Source organism: Trichechus manatus, unplaced genomic scaffold (assembly GCF_000243295.1).
Source record: "Trichechus manatus latirostris isolate Lorelei unplaced genomic scaffold, TriManLat1.0 scaffold00011, whole genome shotgun sequence".
Lineage (NCBI taxonomy): Eukaryota > Metazoa > Chordata > Mammalia > Sirenia > Trichechidae > Trichechus > Trichechus manatus.
In genome coordinates, this window is record NW_004443947.1 from 32119769 (window position 1) to 32136368 (window position 16600).

General features: G+C 46.2%; 1 protein-coding gene across 1 annotated transcript in view; it reads left to right on the top strand.

Annotated features, from left to right (window-relative positions):
- The first annotated feature begins 832 nt into the window (after nucleotides 1–832).
- FAT2 (FAT atypical cadherin 2) overlaps nucleotides 833–16600 on the top strand; it is a 66208-nt gene continuing 50440 nt past the window's right edge. Inside the window, exons 1-5 of the mRNA XM_004371291.1 lie at nucleotides 833–4094; nucleotides 7517–7831; nucleotides 11613–11671; nucleotides 13060–13371; nucleotides 15401–15611. Coding sequence (XP_004371348.1) covers nucleotides 833–4094; nucleotides 7517–7831; nucleotides 11613–11671; nucleotides 13060–13371; nucleotides 15401–15611 — 4159 coding nt within the window. The remainder of the gene's footprint in view (nucleotides 4095–7516; nucleotides 7832–11612; nucleotides 11672–13059; nucleotides 13372–15400; nucleotides 15612–16600) is intronic.

A 16600-nucleotide genomic window follows, 5' to 3' on the forward strand; every position in this document is an offset into this window, starting at 1 on the left:
AGCAGATTATGCACGGCAACATTGTGTGTAGCGCGTATTACCAACACAAAGATGCACAACAAAAAACAGACGATCGTTAAGTGTGGTTTGTCATAACTCAAACACGTCGGAAGTCAGGGACTACCTGTAATAATATCCTTATCCTTATTTTCCAGAAGGGAGAAATAAATCAAGGCTCACCTAGGTTAAACAACTTACTCAGAAAGTCACCTAGCTAGTATGTGGTGGAGCCAGGACCGAGACCTGTGACCTTGTTCATGTTGTCTTTCTGCCCCTCTACTTGCAGATACAGCTCACTGGGCTGGAGCTCAGCCCTGATTGCAGGTGCAGGAAGCGTTGTGAGAAGTACAGGCAGAAGGGTAGTAGAGCCCAGCTACTAAGCTTGGATTCCTGGCTAAGGGTTGAAACTCTTTGGTCATCACTGGGGAGCCACTAAAGTTTTTTTGGGAAAAGGAATAAAGTAGTCAGAACTGTGGCATATCTACTGGGTGCTCTTGAGAGACCATTTCAAACTAGTTGGTTATTCTTCAAGCACAAGGTTTCTCAACCTTGGCACTATTGACATTTGGGGCCAGATCATTCTTTGCTCGGAGGGTTATTCCGTGCATTGTAGGGTGTTCAGCAGCATCTGGGCCACTATCCACTAGAGTAGTGGTAGCACCCCAGTAGCACCCCATCTGGGACAAACAAAACTACATTCAGACATTGCCAAATGTCCCCTGGGGGGCAAATTTGCCCCCCTGTTTTGAACCAAGGCAGCAGGAACCATTTCTTTCCTAACCTACACCCTTTCTATTTTTTTTTTGCCCAGGGTTTCAGGAACTTTTTCACCATGACTATTGCCTTGCTGGGTTTTGCCTTTTTCTTGCTCCACTGTGTGACCTGTGAGAAGCCCCTAGCAGGGATCATCTCCTTTTCAGCTTGGCACTTCACCCACCCGCTTTACAACACCACGATCTATGAAAACTCTGCTCCAAAGACCTACGTGGAGAGCTCCATGAAGATGGGCATCTACCTCGCGGAGCCTCAGTGGGCAGTGAAGTACAGGATCATCTCTGGGGATGTGGCTAATGTGTTTAAAACAGAGGAGTACGTGGTGGGCAACTTCTGCTTTCTGAGAATAAGGACAAGAAGCAGCAACACTGCCCTTCTGAACAGGGAGGTGCAAGATAGCTACACCCTCATCATCCAAGCCACAGAGAAGACCTTGGAGCTTGAAGCATTGACCCGTGTGGTGGTCCACATCCTGGACCAGAATGACCTGAAACCCCTCTTCTCCCCACCTTCATACAAAGTCACCATCTCTGAGGACACACCCCTCAAGAGCCCCATCTGCAAGGTGACTGCCACAGATGCTGACCTGGGCCAGAACGCCGAGTTCTACTACACCTTTAATACAAGGTCAGAGATGTTTGCCATCCATCCCACCAGTGGCGTGGTGACTGTAGCTGGGAAGCTTAATGTCACCTGGCGAGGGAAGTATGAACTCCAGGTGCTGGCTGTAGACCGCATGCGGAAAATCTCGGATGGCAATGGGTTTGGCAACTTGGCTGCACTCATCATCCAGGTGGAGCCTGCCCTCCAGAAGCCCCCAGCCATTGCCTCGGTAGTAGTGACTCCACCAGAGGGCAACGAGGCCACTACCTATGCTACCGTAGTGGTGGATGCCAACAGCTCAGGATCTGACGTGGACTCAGTGGAAATTGTTGGTGGTGATCCTGGAAAGCACTTCAAAGCGATCAAATCTTATGCCCAGAGCAATGAGTTCAGTTTGGTGTCCGTCAAAGGCATCAATTGGATGGAGCACCTTCATGGATTCAACCTCAGCCTCCAGGCAAGGAGCAAGAGCAGACCTGCATTTTATTCTCAGATTCGGGGCTTTCACCTACCCCCTTCCAAACTGGCTTCCCTCAAATTTGAGAAGGCTGTTTACAGAGTGAAGCTTAGTGAGTTTTCCCCTCCTGGCAGCCGTGTGGTGATGGTGAAAGTAACCCCAGCCTTCCCCAACCTGCGCTATGTTCTAAAGCCATCCTCAGACAATGCAGGGTTTAAACTTAATGCTCACACTGGGATGATCACTACTACAAAGCTCCTGGACTTCCATGACCAAGCCCACTACCAGCTACACATCAAAACCTCACTAGGCCTGGCCTCCACCACAGTGGTCATCGACATAATGGACTGTAACAATCATGCCCCCATCTTCAACAGATCTTCTTATGCTGCCACCTTTGATGAGAACATTCCTCCAGGCACCAGTGTTTTGACTGTTACTGCCACAGACCAGGATCATGGGGAGAATGGATATGTCACCTATTCCATTGCTAGACCAAAAGCCATACCCTTTTCTATTGACCCTTACCTGGGGATCATCTCTACCTCCCAAGCCATGGACTATGAGCTCATGAAAAGAATTTATACCTTCCGGGTATGGGCATCAGACTGGGGATCCCCATTTCGCCGGGTGAAGGAAGTGTTCATTTATCTTAGGCTCAATAACTTAAATGACAACCAGCCTGTGTTTGAGGAAGTCAACTGCACTGTGTCTATCCATAAGGACTCACCAGTAAGGAGATCGATAATGAACATATCAGCCATAGATGTGGATGAGCTTCAGAATCTGAAATATGAGATAGTATCTGGCAATGAACTAGGGTATTTTGATATAAATCATTTCTCTGGAGAGATATCCCTCAACCGTGCTTTTATGAATCGTACTGTTGGTCAACCCACCAACTATTCCTTGCAAATTACAGCCTCAGATGGGGAATACTATGCCTTGCCCACCACTTTGAATATTACCGTGGTAAAGGACCCTCATTTTGAGGTCCCTGTGACATGTCAGAAAAGAGGAGTCTTGGCACAGATCACAAAGACCATCATTCTCCACTCTGTTGGGCTTCAAAACCAGGAGTCCAATGCTGAGGAGTTCACATTCTTAAACACATATCAGATCAATCATCACACCCCTCAGTTTGAGGACCACCTCCCCCAGTCTATTGACATCCTTGAGTATGTTCCTGTCAATACCCCCCTGGCCTATCTGGCAGCCACTGACCCTGATGCTGGCTTTAACGGAAAACTGGTCTACATGATTGCAGATGGTAATGAGGAGGGCTGCTTTGACATTGAGCTGGAGACAGGGCTGCTCAGTGTGGCTGCTCCCTTGGACTATGAAGCCATCAGTTTCTTCATCCTCAATATAACAGTGTATGACCTAGGCACTCCCCAAAAGTCCTCCTGGAAGCTGCTGACAGTGAATGTGATAGACTGGAATGACAATGCACCCAGATTCCCTCCTGGTGGGTACCAGGTAACTATATCAGAGGACACAGAAGTTGGGAGCACAATTGCAGAGCTGAAAGCAAAAGATGCTGACTCAGAGGACAATGGGCGGGTCCGCTACACCCTGTTAAGTCCCACAGAGAAGTTCTCCCTCCACCCCCTCACTGGGGAACTGGTTGTCACAGGACATTTGGACCGGGAATCAGAATCTCAGTATATACTCAAAGTGGAGGCCCGGGACCAGCCCAGGAAGGGCCACCAGCTCTTCTCTGTCACTGACCTGGTAGTCACATTGGAAGATGTCAATGACAACTCTCCCCAGTGCTTCACAGAACTCAGCAGGCTCAAGGTCCCAGAGGACCTGCCCCCGGGAACTATCCTGACATTTCTGGATGCCTCTGATCCTGACTTAGGCCCTGCGGGAGAAGTGCAATATCTTCTGTTGGATGATATCCATGGGACCTTCCGGGTGGACCTGACAACTGGAGCACTCAGTCTGGAGAAAGAGCTGGACTTTGAAAGGCGGGCTGGCTACAATCTAAGCCTGTGGGCCAGTGATAGTGGGAAGCCTCTGGCCCGCAGGACCCTCTGCCACGTGGAGGTGATAGTCCTGGATGTGAATGAGAATCTCCATCCTCCACGCTTTACCTCCTTCGTGCACCAGGGCCAGGTGCAGGAGGATAGCCCCTTGGGAACCCAGGTGATAGTAGTGGCTGCCCATGACGATGACAGTGGCTTGGATGGGGAGATCCAGTACTTCTTGCGGGCTGGTGTGGGCCTTGCAGCCTTCAGCATCAACCAAGACACAGGTACTGGGAGTGGGGTAGGAAGAGAGTGCTGGGTCCGGGGGAAGATGGGCCTAAGGGAAATCAAGGACTGCCCTGAAAGAAATCAGGCTGCAGGCTGAAAAGAAAGGCAAGAAATAGGGTCTCTGCCTGTAGGTCCCTGGGTGGCATAAATGGTTTGTGCTTGACTATTAACCAAAGATTGGAGATTTGAACCCACCCAGCAGTGTTGTGGAAGAAAGGCCTGGTGATCTGTTTCTGTCAAGATTACAGCCAAGAAAACCCTATGTAACACATGGGGTTGCCATGAGTCAAAAATTGGCTGAATGGCAACGAGTTTATTTTTTGTTTTTGTTATTTTTTTCCTCTTTCCTCTGCCTTTTATTTTATCTTTATTGGATATATACATACACACATACACACACACTATATTATATATATGTATATATAAAACAAAAAACCAAACCCGTTGCCATCTAGTCGATTCTAACTCATAGTGATCCTGTAGGACAGAGTAGAACTGCCCCACGGGGTTTCTAAGAAGCAACTGGATTCAAACTGCTGACTTTTTGGTTGGCAGCCATAGTTCTTAACCACTGTGCCACCAGGGCTCCATATGTATATATAAAACCAAAAAAACAAACCCGTTGCCATCGAGTCAGTTCCAACTCATAGCAACCCAATAGGAGAGCAGAACTGCCCCGTAGGGTTTCTAAGCTGCTGGTAGATTCAAACCGCCAATCTTTTTGGTTAGCAGCCATAGCTCTTAACCACTGTGCCACCAGGGTTTCTACATAAATATGCACACTATATATATATATTTATATTTATACACACACACACACACACACACACACATATGGAGCCCTGGTGGCACAGTGGTTAAGAGTTCGGCTCTGATGTGTATGTACACACACACATATATACATATACATACATACATACATATATATATATATATATATATATATAAACCTGTTGCTGTCAAGTTGATTCTGACTCATAGCAACCCTATAGGACAGAGTAGAACTGCCCTAAAAAGTTTCCAAGGAGCAGCTGGTGGATTTGAACAGCCGACCTTTTGGTTACCAGTCCTGTAGGGTTGCTATGAGTCAGAATCAACTCAATGGTAACGGATTTGGTTTTACACACACACACACACACACACACACACACACAGTATATGTAGTTATACAAACAGATATTTTACATATTCTGCTTATAAAAGTACTACATGCCAATTGTAAATTTTTTATATATAATTAAAAAATGAATGTTCATTGGCCCCATCTCCTCAAATATAATCTTTATTAACAATTTAGTGTATAATATTCTAATTTTTATTTTTTTTTGTATCTGATATGTTATCACTATTTTTTTATTAGGAAAACTTAATACAATAGACACTAATTCTGAAACTTAGTTTTTTCATATAATAAAACATACAGGTATCTTATATGTCAGTAGATATAAATCTTTTTCACCCTTTTTTAATGGTTGAATATTATTCTGTCTTATAGGTATGACAACCTTGTTCACATACTTTTATTTATATGCATGAGTACCTATAGGAAATATTCTTAAAAACGAAGTTTCTGGGTCAAAGAATAATGCACATTTTCAATGTTAATGGATATTTCCAAATTGCCCTCCAAACAACTGGTTCCAAGCTTTTATTCATATTAAGTTTCAGAGAAAATAAGTGCAACTCAGCAAACATTTACTGAGTACCCACTACTTGTGATGCCCTAAGATAGGCACCTTGGGGGAGATCCAAGGTGCAGTAAAGGCAGTCACTGCCCTTAAGGAGCTTGCAATCTGGTGGGAGATTTATTTCCAGAGTAAAGGGCAGTGTGATGTGGTGGAAAGAGCACTAGACTGACAGTCCATTCTAGTCCCAGTTTTTCCACTTACTGGCTACATTGTCTTTTTCAAGTCATGCTCCCTCTCTGGGCCTCAGCTTCCCCATCTGTCAAAGGAGTAAAGTTCCTTCAGCTCTGACATGCTTTGTCTGTGAGCATGGGCCCTGCCAGCTGAACGTAATTCATGGGAGAGAGCTCAGGGTGCAAGCCTCTTTGCTCTCTATTGAACCTTTGACTTCTAGAATAGTGCTGGCCCATAGTAAACAAGCCCTCGATACATGTTTGTGGTATGAGTGGACTAATGAATGAAGCTAAGTCTCTGAAACCATGACGATAATGGAGAAGGGAAGAGCAATTTATTCATCAAATCCCTAACCTTTAAATTTATGTCTCTGAGAACATAATCCTTGAAGGAAGCAGTGTTAGGAAGCTGTGAGGCAATCCTGGACTCCCTGGGTGGTAAAAATGGTTAAGGCACTTGGCTGCTAACCTAAAGGTTTGGGTTCAAGTCCACCCAGAGGGACATAGGAAGAAAGGACTAGGGATCTACTTTCGATAAATCAGCCATTGGCAATCCTATGGTGCACAATTCTGCTGTGACACATATGGGCTCATCATGAGTCAGAATCCACTCAACAGCAACCCGTTTACTGGTAAGGAAATCTCACTTGGTTGTTGTTAGTTGCCACTGAGTCGGCCCCCACCGTTGGCGACCCGATGCACAGCAGAACTAAAGGCTGCCCGGTTCTGCACCATCCCCGCAATTGGTAGCAGAGTTTTCATTGGCTGATTTCTAGAAGTAGATTGGCAGGCCTTTCTTTCTAGTCCATCTTAGTCTAGAAGCTCTGCCGAAATCTATTCAGCATCATAGAAATCCCACTTTACGGTATGTGAAATAAATCAGTGGGACTTGGGATGAAGTAGTTAGGACAAAGTAGGTCAAGTACCATAGGCTGAACTCTTACTAAGCTCTAAGCTTTGTGCTATGTGCTGCAAGTGGTGTCTTGTTTAAACCTCACAACACTCTGAGAGGCAGGACCGTTATCATTACCCAGTTTACAAAAGAAAATAGTACTCTCAGGAACAGGTGTCATGCACCTGGTGTTACAGAGCCAGTAGGGTCAGGGTTCAAATCCAAGTCTGTCTGTCTCTAAAGGCAGTGGTCTCTCCAATACATCGAATGCCCTTCTAGGATGAAATAAAAGTCAACTCAAGAAGGGCTTTCGTCAGTTTCCCTATCTGTAAAACTGGGAGAGGGAACCGCTTCCTAGATGGATGTAGTGCACAACACTAATCAACAAAACGGTCTTCAATGTCTTCTGGTTAAATAAACTTGGGACTCCTGCATATACCCATTTCAGCAGAGACAGGCTCTGAGAGGTTCTACAATAAGGATATTATTTCAAGTTCCCCTCAGCATCTCCCACAACATATGGGCAACAGTTCCCTTTTTTATGGACTACCAATTAATATCCTTTCCACAGTATGCTTTGGGGAATGTTGGGTAAGGTGATTTCTAAAGCCACTTTGAGCTTTTTCTAAGGCCACTAATGTATTTTGGATTTGGTGATTCATTGACCCTAGGAGTGATTCAGACTATGGCACCCCTTGACCGAGAATTTATATCCTACTACTGGCTGACTGTACTAGCAGTGGACAGGGGCTCCGTGCCCCTCTCTTCGGTGACTGAAGTCTACATTGAGGTTACAGATGTCAATGACAATCCACCCCAGATGTCCAGACCTGTGTTCTACCCCTCCGTCCGGGAGGATGCACCCTTGAACACCTCTGTGCTTCACCTGGATGCCTGGGACCCAGACAACAGCTCCAACGGGAAGCTGACCTTCAACATCACCAGTGGGAACCATATGGGGTTCTTTGTTATACATCCTGTCACGGGTAAGGATCCTAGAAACCTTGGCGGTGAGGATTCTCCACAACATTGGTTCTCAAAGTGACCAGCATCATCAGCATCACCTGAGAACTTGTTAGAAGTTCATCTTCTCAGACCCCACCCTAGACCTACTAAATCAGAACTCAGGGTAGGTCCCAGCCATTGTGTTTTAATAAGCCCTCCAGGAGATTCTGATGTGTGCTAAAGTTTGAGAACCACTTTGCTCTGTAAAGTCCATCTTCATGGGAAAATGAGTAAATATTTCAGTTTTTTCTCCTTGAGGCCCAGGGAAGGTAAACAGGTTGCTCAGTGGTCAAACTGGGACTACTGTACTTCAGACCTCCACAGTGCTCCCAAATCGACCTCTCCCCTGAGTCACAAGCCACAGGTGGAATCCCTTACCCCTAGTTCCAGACTGATCTCAACCCTGCCCAGAGTGGTGGCAGTCAGGACCCACTAAAGTCAAGTGGCAGGCAATGGTAGAATTCTCACCTTCCATGCACTGCCCAATGCACCTCATGCACAGCCACCACCACCCATCTTTCAGTGCAGGCTTGTGTGTTGCTATGTTGCTGCGGAGCTTCTAGACTAAGATGGACTAGGAAGAAAGGCCTGACAATCTACTTCCAAAAATCAGACGATGAAAACCCTATGGATTACATCGGTCTGGTCCTGAGGTCGCCGTGAGTCAGAGGCTGACTTATTGGCGGCTGATAACAACAACACCAAAGTCAAAGCAACCATCTCACTAACATCTGTCCTTGGGCATAAGGCAATCTGGGGCAAGGATGGTAGATGGGTCAGATGAATCCAAATGTCACAGCCAGCAGCAGTGAGCCAGCTGCAGCCCACAGAGGTATTTTGTTTGGCTTGTACAATCTTTGAACAATTTTTTTCAATTTGTTGCCAACACTTAAAAAATAGGAAATTTCACACACACAAAGTTCCAGATGTCTGATTGTTCTTGGAAAATTGGAAGATCTGGCCACACTGACTCCATATTCCCACAGGGCCACCATTGGCTGGAGCTGACAGCAGCTCCCTATGTAGCCCAGGCACATGCTCTCTAACCCCCTCGTCCCCACCATTTCCACATTTATGCTACCTGTCTGGCTCATGTTGGCATTGGAGTTTGAGAGTCAGTGCCCACTGCTGTAAATACTTCTCAAAGCCCACATCTTCTTCTTAGGGAATGAACAGAATCTTACTGCAGAGGAGGCTGACATTCTCTCCTCTGAACTCAACATCCTACCCTCCAGGTCCAAAAATGTACTCTTGTCCCTGAAGGACAGAACTCTAGCATGATTGGAGGGAGGAGAAAGGCAGGTTGCTAGCAGGGAGTGCCCCGTCCTCAAGACAAAAGGGAACCAGGAGGAGCCATGAGCCTGAGAGTCTTGGGGCAGACAACTAGTAGGGGATACAAGTGTGTATTGGCCCATTGACATTGTCTGGAACCTTTCCTGCCAACCTTTGGCATCAGGGTATGTATGGATTAGTCCTCCTACAAAGAGGGTGCCTTTCCCTGGAATCTGGTGAACAGGTCTAAGCTGGTTTCCCTGAGTTCACCCTGTCCCTCCCCTTCAAAAGAGGGAAGAGATCTCTTACCTGAGGCATTAGTTTCTCCAAACCGTTGTTCTATTTACTGTCAACAGTTCCTTGACACCAGGTCTGGCAAAATGCCCTAGAGGGCAGAGATAGTCCTAGTCTTCCTGTAGTAGGGGAGCAGAAAACTTTTAAACATTATAAAGTAAAATAATATTTTTATTTTAATATTTTAAAATAAAAGAATGAATCAGCAATGAGGGGAAACTGGGTAAAAATCACCACCCCTTCCATCACCCACAGCCCCTCTTTCTCATCACCACCATCATATTGTCCCACATCCTACTTAGATACCTTGGATGGTTGCCCTATGCCCTTAAGATAGAGACAGATCCTGCTGTGTCCCCCAAACTTTTACTTCACCGGGACCCTGCCAACCTCTCTGGCTTCATCGTGTCCCTCTCACCCTGCCACTCTCTTGGTTATAGCCACATGGCATTCCTCAGTCCCTGCTCCCTCCTGGCACAGGGCCTTTGCACATGCTACTACTCTGTCTCCCTGGAGCCTCTTATCTCATTTTGTCTGGTTAACCTCTGCTCTTTCAGATCTCAGTCCAGCTGTTCTTTCCTTAGCGATGTTTCTCCAGATCCCATAATACAACTTCTAGCACCACCTACCCCCTTTTGTAACACTTACCGCATAGAATATCATATTTATTTGTGTGATTATCCCATTAATTATCCATGTCCTTCACTAGACTCCAAAGACTGGTTCCTAAGAAAAGAACCTTGACTGTTTTTGCCTACCATAATATCTCCAGTGCCTGGCACACAGTAGGTGCTCAATAAGTAATTGTTAAATAAATCAATCAATCTCTACCAGCATCCACAATTTTTTGTTAAGCCCAAGATTCATTCATTTATTCAGCAAATGTTTAAAAGCTTAGCTTAGCAAGGTCTTTACATGATGTGCTGTGTAGGGATGTGAAGATAAATAAAACACAGTCCCAGGCCTTGAGGAATTCAGGTCATGAGGAGCATGAAGATCTGGATATAAATAACTATAGAACCAGTGCAAAGGGGCACAACGTCATAAAAGACACGTAGATTTGGTGGTTTGGGTGCTCAGAGAGAAGAAGCTGCTCAGTGTGGCAGATCTGTGCCAGCTCCATGGACTGGGGGGCTATTATATTAAGCTGAAGGATGGGGAGAGTGTGACAGGTGGCAGACTGGGAGAGCATGGCATGAGCTTTAGCTGGGAGGGAAGACCCAGAGCTTGTTGAGTGGGTCAGTTTTCTAAAGGCATATCCCAGTTTCACCACTTATTGACTGTGAGGTCTTGGGAAAGTCACCTACCTGTTCTATGCCTCAGTTTTCTCACTGGTAAGATGGAGATAATAATCATATCTACTTCCTAGGGTGGTTGTGAAGATTCAATGAGTCAATATATAGAGATACAGAAAGAATTTAGAAGAATGACTGGGCATGTGTGTGCTCAATAAGTGTTGGCTGTCACAATGGAGCCCTGGTGGTGCAGTGGTTAAAGTGCCCTGCTGCTAACGGAAAGGTCAGTGGTTTGAACCCACTAGCTGCTCCTTAGGAGAAAGATATGGCAGTCTGCTTCTATAAAGACTTAAAGCTTTGGAAACCCTATGAGGCAGTTCTACTCCATCCTATAAGGTCACTATGAGTTGGAATTGACTCAACGGCAATGGTTTTCTGTTTTTTTTTTAATGGGTCATGGCGTTGAGGTAGGGAAGAAGGGGGAAATGAAGTAGGAAGGGTAGTTGGGGTAAGACCTAGAGTGTGGTGGATAAGGTTGAAAGGAATAGAAAGGTTAGGAACTATCAGAGATGGAATCAACAGCACTTTGAAAATTTCTGGACGACGGTGGGGAGAGAGAGGAAAGGATCAAGGACGGGCCTGACATTTCAAGCTGGAGTGATGGGGAAACATCTGTTTGGAGGAGAAAAATAATAAGCTGCTCTTGCTGTACTGTTGCTGCATAATAGTGACAGTGGGAGGTGGGTGGGAACCTCACCTGACACTACCATCTCTGCTGCAGTCTCCCACCTCCTTCCCTTCTGCTTCCTTCCCTAGAGCTCCATTTCCCCTTAACATACCTACTCTCCAAAGGACAGAAGGATTCTGCTCTAGGATTTAAATGTAATCCTTGAACTCCACCCCAGGAAAGTGGCCCTTGAAGCTCTGTGCTCATGTGTCCTCCTATCATCTTTCCCCCCAGGTCTCCTTTTCACAGCTAGGAAGCTGGACCGAGAGAACAAGGATGAACACATCCTGGAGGTTAGTGGTGGTTGGCGGAGCCATTCATTGGATTTGACTCTGGAGGTGGGAAACCTCTTGAAGGAGGCCAGGCATATGGCCACATGCCTGTCTCCAAGTGCTATGGCTGAGGAGGGAGGTGGGCTCAGGGAGGGGGAGATACTTGAGCTGAGCCTTGTTATGGTTGGTGATGGAGACACTAGGGGTCTTTGCTGGCTCTTCAGCACTGTGAAGGAATCTGAAATAATGTCTAGGCTGGGCAGGAAACATTGATTGATTAGTAATGCTTGCAGTGAGCGCAGGAAGGGAGAGTGTACGCATGTGCTAGGAACTTGTTGAGTCTGGTTTCCAGCCCATGTCCCTGGCCTAGAGAAAGAGTCACCCCACGTCAAACACAGGTGAGTAACAGAGCCAGGAAGAAAACCCAGACCTTTGTCTTCTAGGTCTGGGCTTTTTCCAGGATGTCTCTAAAATCACATAGACATCCCTGGTGCTCATTCCAATGAGAAGTGTTGGTCAGTGGGCTATAGAGGATTAAATTAGAAGGGAGGGATGTCAGGTGGGGAACCTACCGATGCCCCCTCCTGAGCTATCCATAACTGATAAACAGGTATCTCTTCTAGTCTTAAAGACCTCAGAAGGGAAGGGCATGTATTCCTCAGCTTGCCTTCTGAGCTTCCAGGCTCTGCAGATTCTCTTTCCCTTTGTAAGAAACAGGTATTATTAAAAAACAGCAGCTAACTGGCCTTCTAATGCTTCTAGGGACCAAACCATTCTCCATAATTCAGTGATAGGTATTTAATTTTTAATCACCCAAATATTTTAAAGATTCTGGACCATATTGGGTGGAAATGTCTTATCTCTTGCAATGCCTTTGGTCTATTGATATACAGGATGATTTGTCCCTGCACAAAATAACTCATGATTCTGAAATCGTTTTAGTGTCTTTCTCTCACTCTCTGGCTTTTATTTCATGCATCAGGCAGCATGTTTGACTCAAAAGTTACAACCTGCTCTTCATAAACATTTTCTCATTTGTTTTCTCTAACCTCGAGTAGGTTAAGCAAACCCAAGAACAAAGCTTACGAGAATTACAAGCAGATAAAAAGTAAATGGTCTCTAAGAAAATGGCCCATGGACCTCCCTGAGAAAAGAGTGCCAGCTTTGGCTGGAAACTCTGTAATTCTGTTTTCTTCTAGTTCTTTCTGGTTTCTTTCTCTGTTCTTACTGGCTTTCCTGTGGCCGAGGTTACTTGAGTTCCAAGTGGGTGAAGTTATGATAATAACGAGCCTACACAGAAGAAAACTAGCACATACTTCCAGGCTGTCCAGAGCACTGATAGGTTTGCGGCAGGCATTTGATGCTTTGCGTTTGGTAACTCAGGTGCTCATGCTCGATTCTGTCCCCAGGTAACCGTGCTGGACAATGGGGAGCCCCCCCTAAAGTCCACCTCCAGGGTGGTGGTGCGTGTCTTGGATGTCAACGACAACCCACCTGTGTTCTCCCACAAACTCTTCAATGTCCGCCTTCCAGAGAGGCTGAAGTTGGCGGCCCCTGGTCCTGTGTACAGGCTGGTAGCTTCAGACTTGGATGAGGGTCTTAATGGCAGGGTCACCTACACTATAGAGGAGAGTGACGAGGAGGGCTTCAGTATCGACCCAGTCACAGGCGTGGTGTCATCCAGCAACACCTTTGCAGCTGGGGAGTACAACATCCTAACAGTGAGTAGACGAACTGAGGCCCGAGGGAGGAGTGGTTTTGGTGGTTGGCGATTTTCTTGATGATGCAGGAGGGATACAGTATTCCCTTCCTGTTGTGTTGGAGGGAAGGAAGGGGGTTCTGATTTTTACTCTGTGAACACTTTATTAAAGCACAAGGGGATACTGCATGGTTTAAATTCAGCCGCTATGAGTTGGAACTGACTCGGTAGCACCTAATCAGAAAATGTGTGCATTAGGGTTGTATTCTTTCACCGTACTTATTCAGTCTGAATGCTGAGCAAATAATTCAAGAAGCTGGACTATATGAAGAAGAACAGATCATCAGGATTGGAGGAAGACTCATTAACAACCTGCAATATGCAGATGACAAAACCTTGCTTGCTGTAAGTGAGAGAACTTGAAGTACTTACTGATGAAGATCGAAGACTACAGCCTTCAAAATGGATTACACCTCCACATAAAGAAAACAAAAATCCTCACAATTGGACTAATAAGCAACATCATGATAAATGGAGAAAATATTGAACGTGTCAAGGATTTCATTTTACTTGGATCCACAGTCAACACCCATGAAAGAAATCAAATGATGCATTGCATTGGGCAAATCTGCTGCAAAAGACAATCTTTAAAGTGTTGAAAAGCAAAGATGTCGCTTTGAGGGCTAAGTGGGCCTCACCCAAGCCATGGTGTTTTTAGTTATGTCATACACATGCAAAAACTGGACAATGAATAAGGAAGACTGAAGAAGAATTGATGCCTTTGAATTACAGTGTTGGCAAAAAATATTGAATATACCCTGCACTGCCAGAAGAATGAACAAATCTGTCTCGAAAGATGTACAGCCAGAGTGCTCCTTGGAAGCGAGGATGGTGAGACTTTGGACATATTATCAGGAGGGACCAGTCCCTGGAGAAGGACATCATGCTTGGTAGAGTGGAGGGTCAGTGAAAAAGAGGAAGACCCTCAACGAGATGGATTAACACAGTGGCTGCGACAACGGGCTCAAACATAGCAACAATTGTGAGGATGGCGCAGGACCGGGCAGTGTTTCATTCTGTCGTACGTAGGGTCTTTATGAGTCAGAACAGAGTCGACATCACCTAATAACAACAACCACAGGAGGGAGACAGCCAATGGGCATGGAAGTGGTACTCCTGTCCCTGGCCGTCTCCCAGAGAAACCAGGAGTCCTGACTTTAGCCAAAGGATCAGAATTCTGGGCCTGTCACTTTAAGGGCGGTAAGACTCTTGCCTAGGAAATGTGCTCTGTTTTGAGAGATAAGGATTTTAGTGAAAGCAGCATGGAATGAAGATAAGTCCTGGTTCCAAACCTAGCCCTGACACTTTATGCCTGTGTGACTTTGGACCTTTGAGCCTTTTATCATCTGTAAAATGGGGATAAGAAGAGTTTCCTTGTAGGAAGCCAATATAGCAAGTGGCTAGGCCATGGGCTCTCATGTCAGACAGCCTGATGGAAGCCCAGCCGCATAGCCTGCCAGGCGTATAATCCCAGGCAGGTGACTTCACCATTCTGAGCCCCAGCTTCCTTCTGTGAAAGGGAAATGATAATAGTACCTCTGTCAGAGGGCTGTCATGAGGATTAAATTAGATAGTGTACATACAGCTCTTGGAACAGGGTCTGGTAATAGTGAGAGCTCAATAATTTTTAGTTTATTATGTTTATGGCTATTGGGAAGGGTAAAAGACACAATGTATACAAAATCTAATATAGGAACAAGCACACAGTCAGACTTCAATTAACAGAGCTCTTACTATGTTTTCACTAACTGTGAGGTCCTTGAGCGCAGGTTATACGTTTCGTCACAGCATGTCTGCAGCAGCTGCTGTGGTGCCTGTTTATAAGCCCTCAAGTGTGTGTTGAAAGAATGAACGAGTGGATGAGAGGTGGGCTGAGCTGGAGTTCAGGGCACTCTGTCTCTTGGCCTGGCTTTGGGGCTGCCTTGGTCTTCTTGTTTCTTAGCTCCTGCCCTCCAGACAAAACCTCAATTTCAGTTTTGGCCTCTTTTCAGATCAAGGCTACAGACAGTGGACAGCCACCGCTCTCAGCCAGTGTCAGGCTACACATCGAGTGGATCCTTCAGCCCCGGCCCTCCTCCATACCCCTGGCCTTTGAGGAGACCCACTACAGCTTTACGGTCATGGAGACGGACCCTGTGAACCACATGGTGGGGGTCATCAGTGTTGAGGGCCGTCCCGGCCTCTTCTGGTTCGACATCTCAGGTGAGAAGGGACCAAAGGCCCAGGGAGGGCCAGCATCTCTCATCCTTGTAGACCAGCTCCAGTCCTCACCATACGATCCTTCTGACCCCTCTCAAGGTCACACTCCCTGGAAGCCCCTCTCTGGCCATGAGTGGTGACCACCCCTTCCCTGGGTTCTCAGGGGCGGGGGCAACAGGAGCACTACTTCTGCCTAGCTTTCCTTTTACCCCAGCCAGAAGATGAGGATCTCAGTCCAGCACCATAATCTGCTCTCATGTCGGGTGGGACCACTGTGATCTCACTGGTAGCCCCAGCCAGAGCGGGCGGTGCCTCAGTTACCCCAAGTACTAGGGAGACCAGATGAATGATCCAGGGAGACCCAGAGGAGAAAGCACAAGATTTCTGTTTCCTCTTCTGCCTCAATGTGACAATCAGTGAAAAGCTGACTCGATGGACCATGAGCCTGAGACTACTGCCCCCTGGAACCATGCTAATGTTCTGATTCCCGAGTCCATCCTCGAGACCAAGGGGAAGGCACCCATTCTCATTTGGGGAGGCACTCGGGTCCAAATTCTTGATTTGTGTCTCTAAATCAAGGTTTTGTTTAAACAGCTGAGAGTCACAGCTGGGGAACCTGATGAATGCATAGGCTGTCTTCCCAGAAAGTGGTGCACATACACACAAACATAAATTTGCATAGCAGGCCTTCCAGGTGAAGAATCTCTAATCTAAGAGTGTTCTGCACCAGGGAGTCTTATGACAGCTTTTCCTGCCTGGCTCAGATACACTATGCACCTATGCCAAGCTCTTTGACCTCCTGGATTTACTTCCACTTCTGATTCACTGCTTTTTTGTTTCACCTTTTTTTTCCCCCTACAGAATTAATACATGTACCCTACAGAACATTTAGAAAGTACGAATGAGTGCACAGAAGAAAATAAAAATCACTGAAAGTCCCACCAGTCGGAAGATAATCCATTGTTACAATGTCAATGTTTTTCCTCCTAATC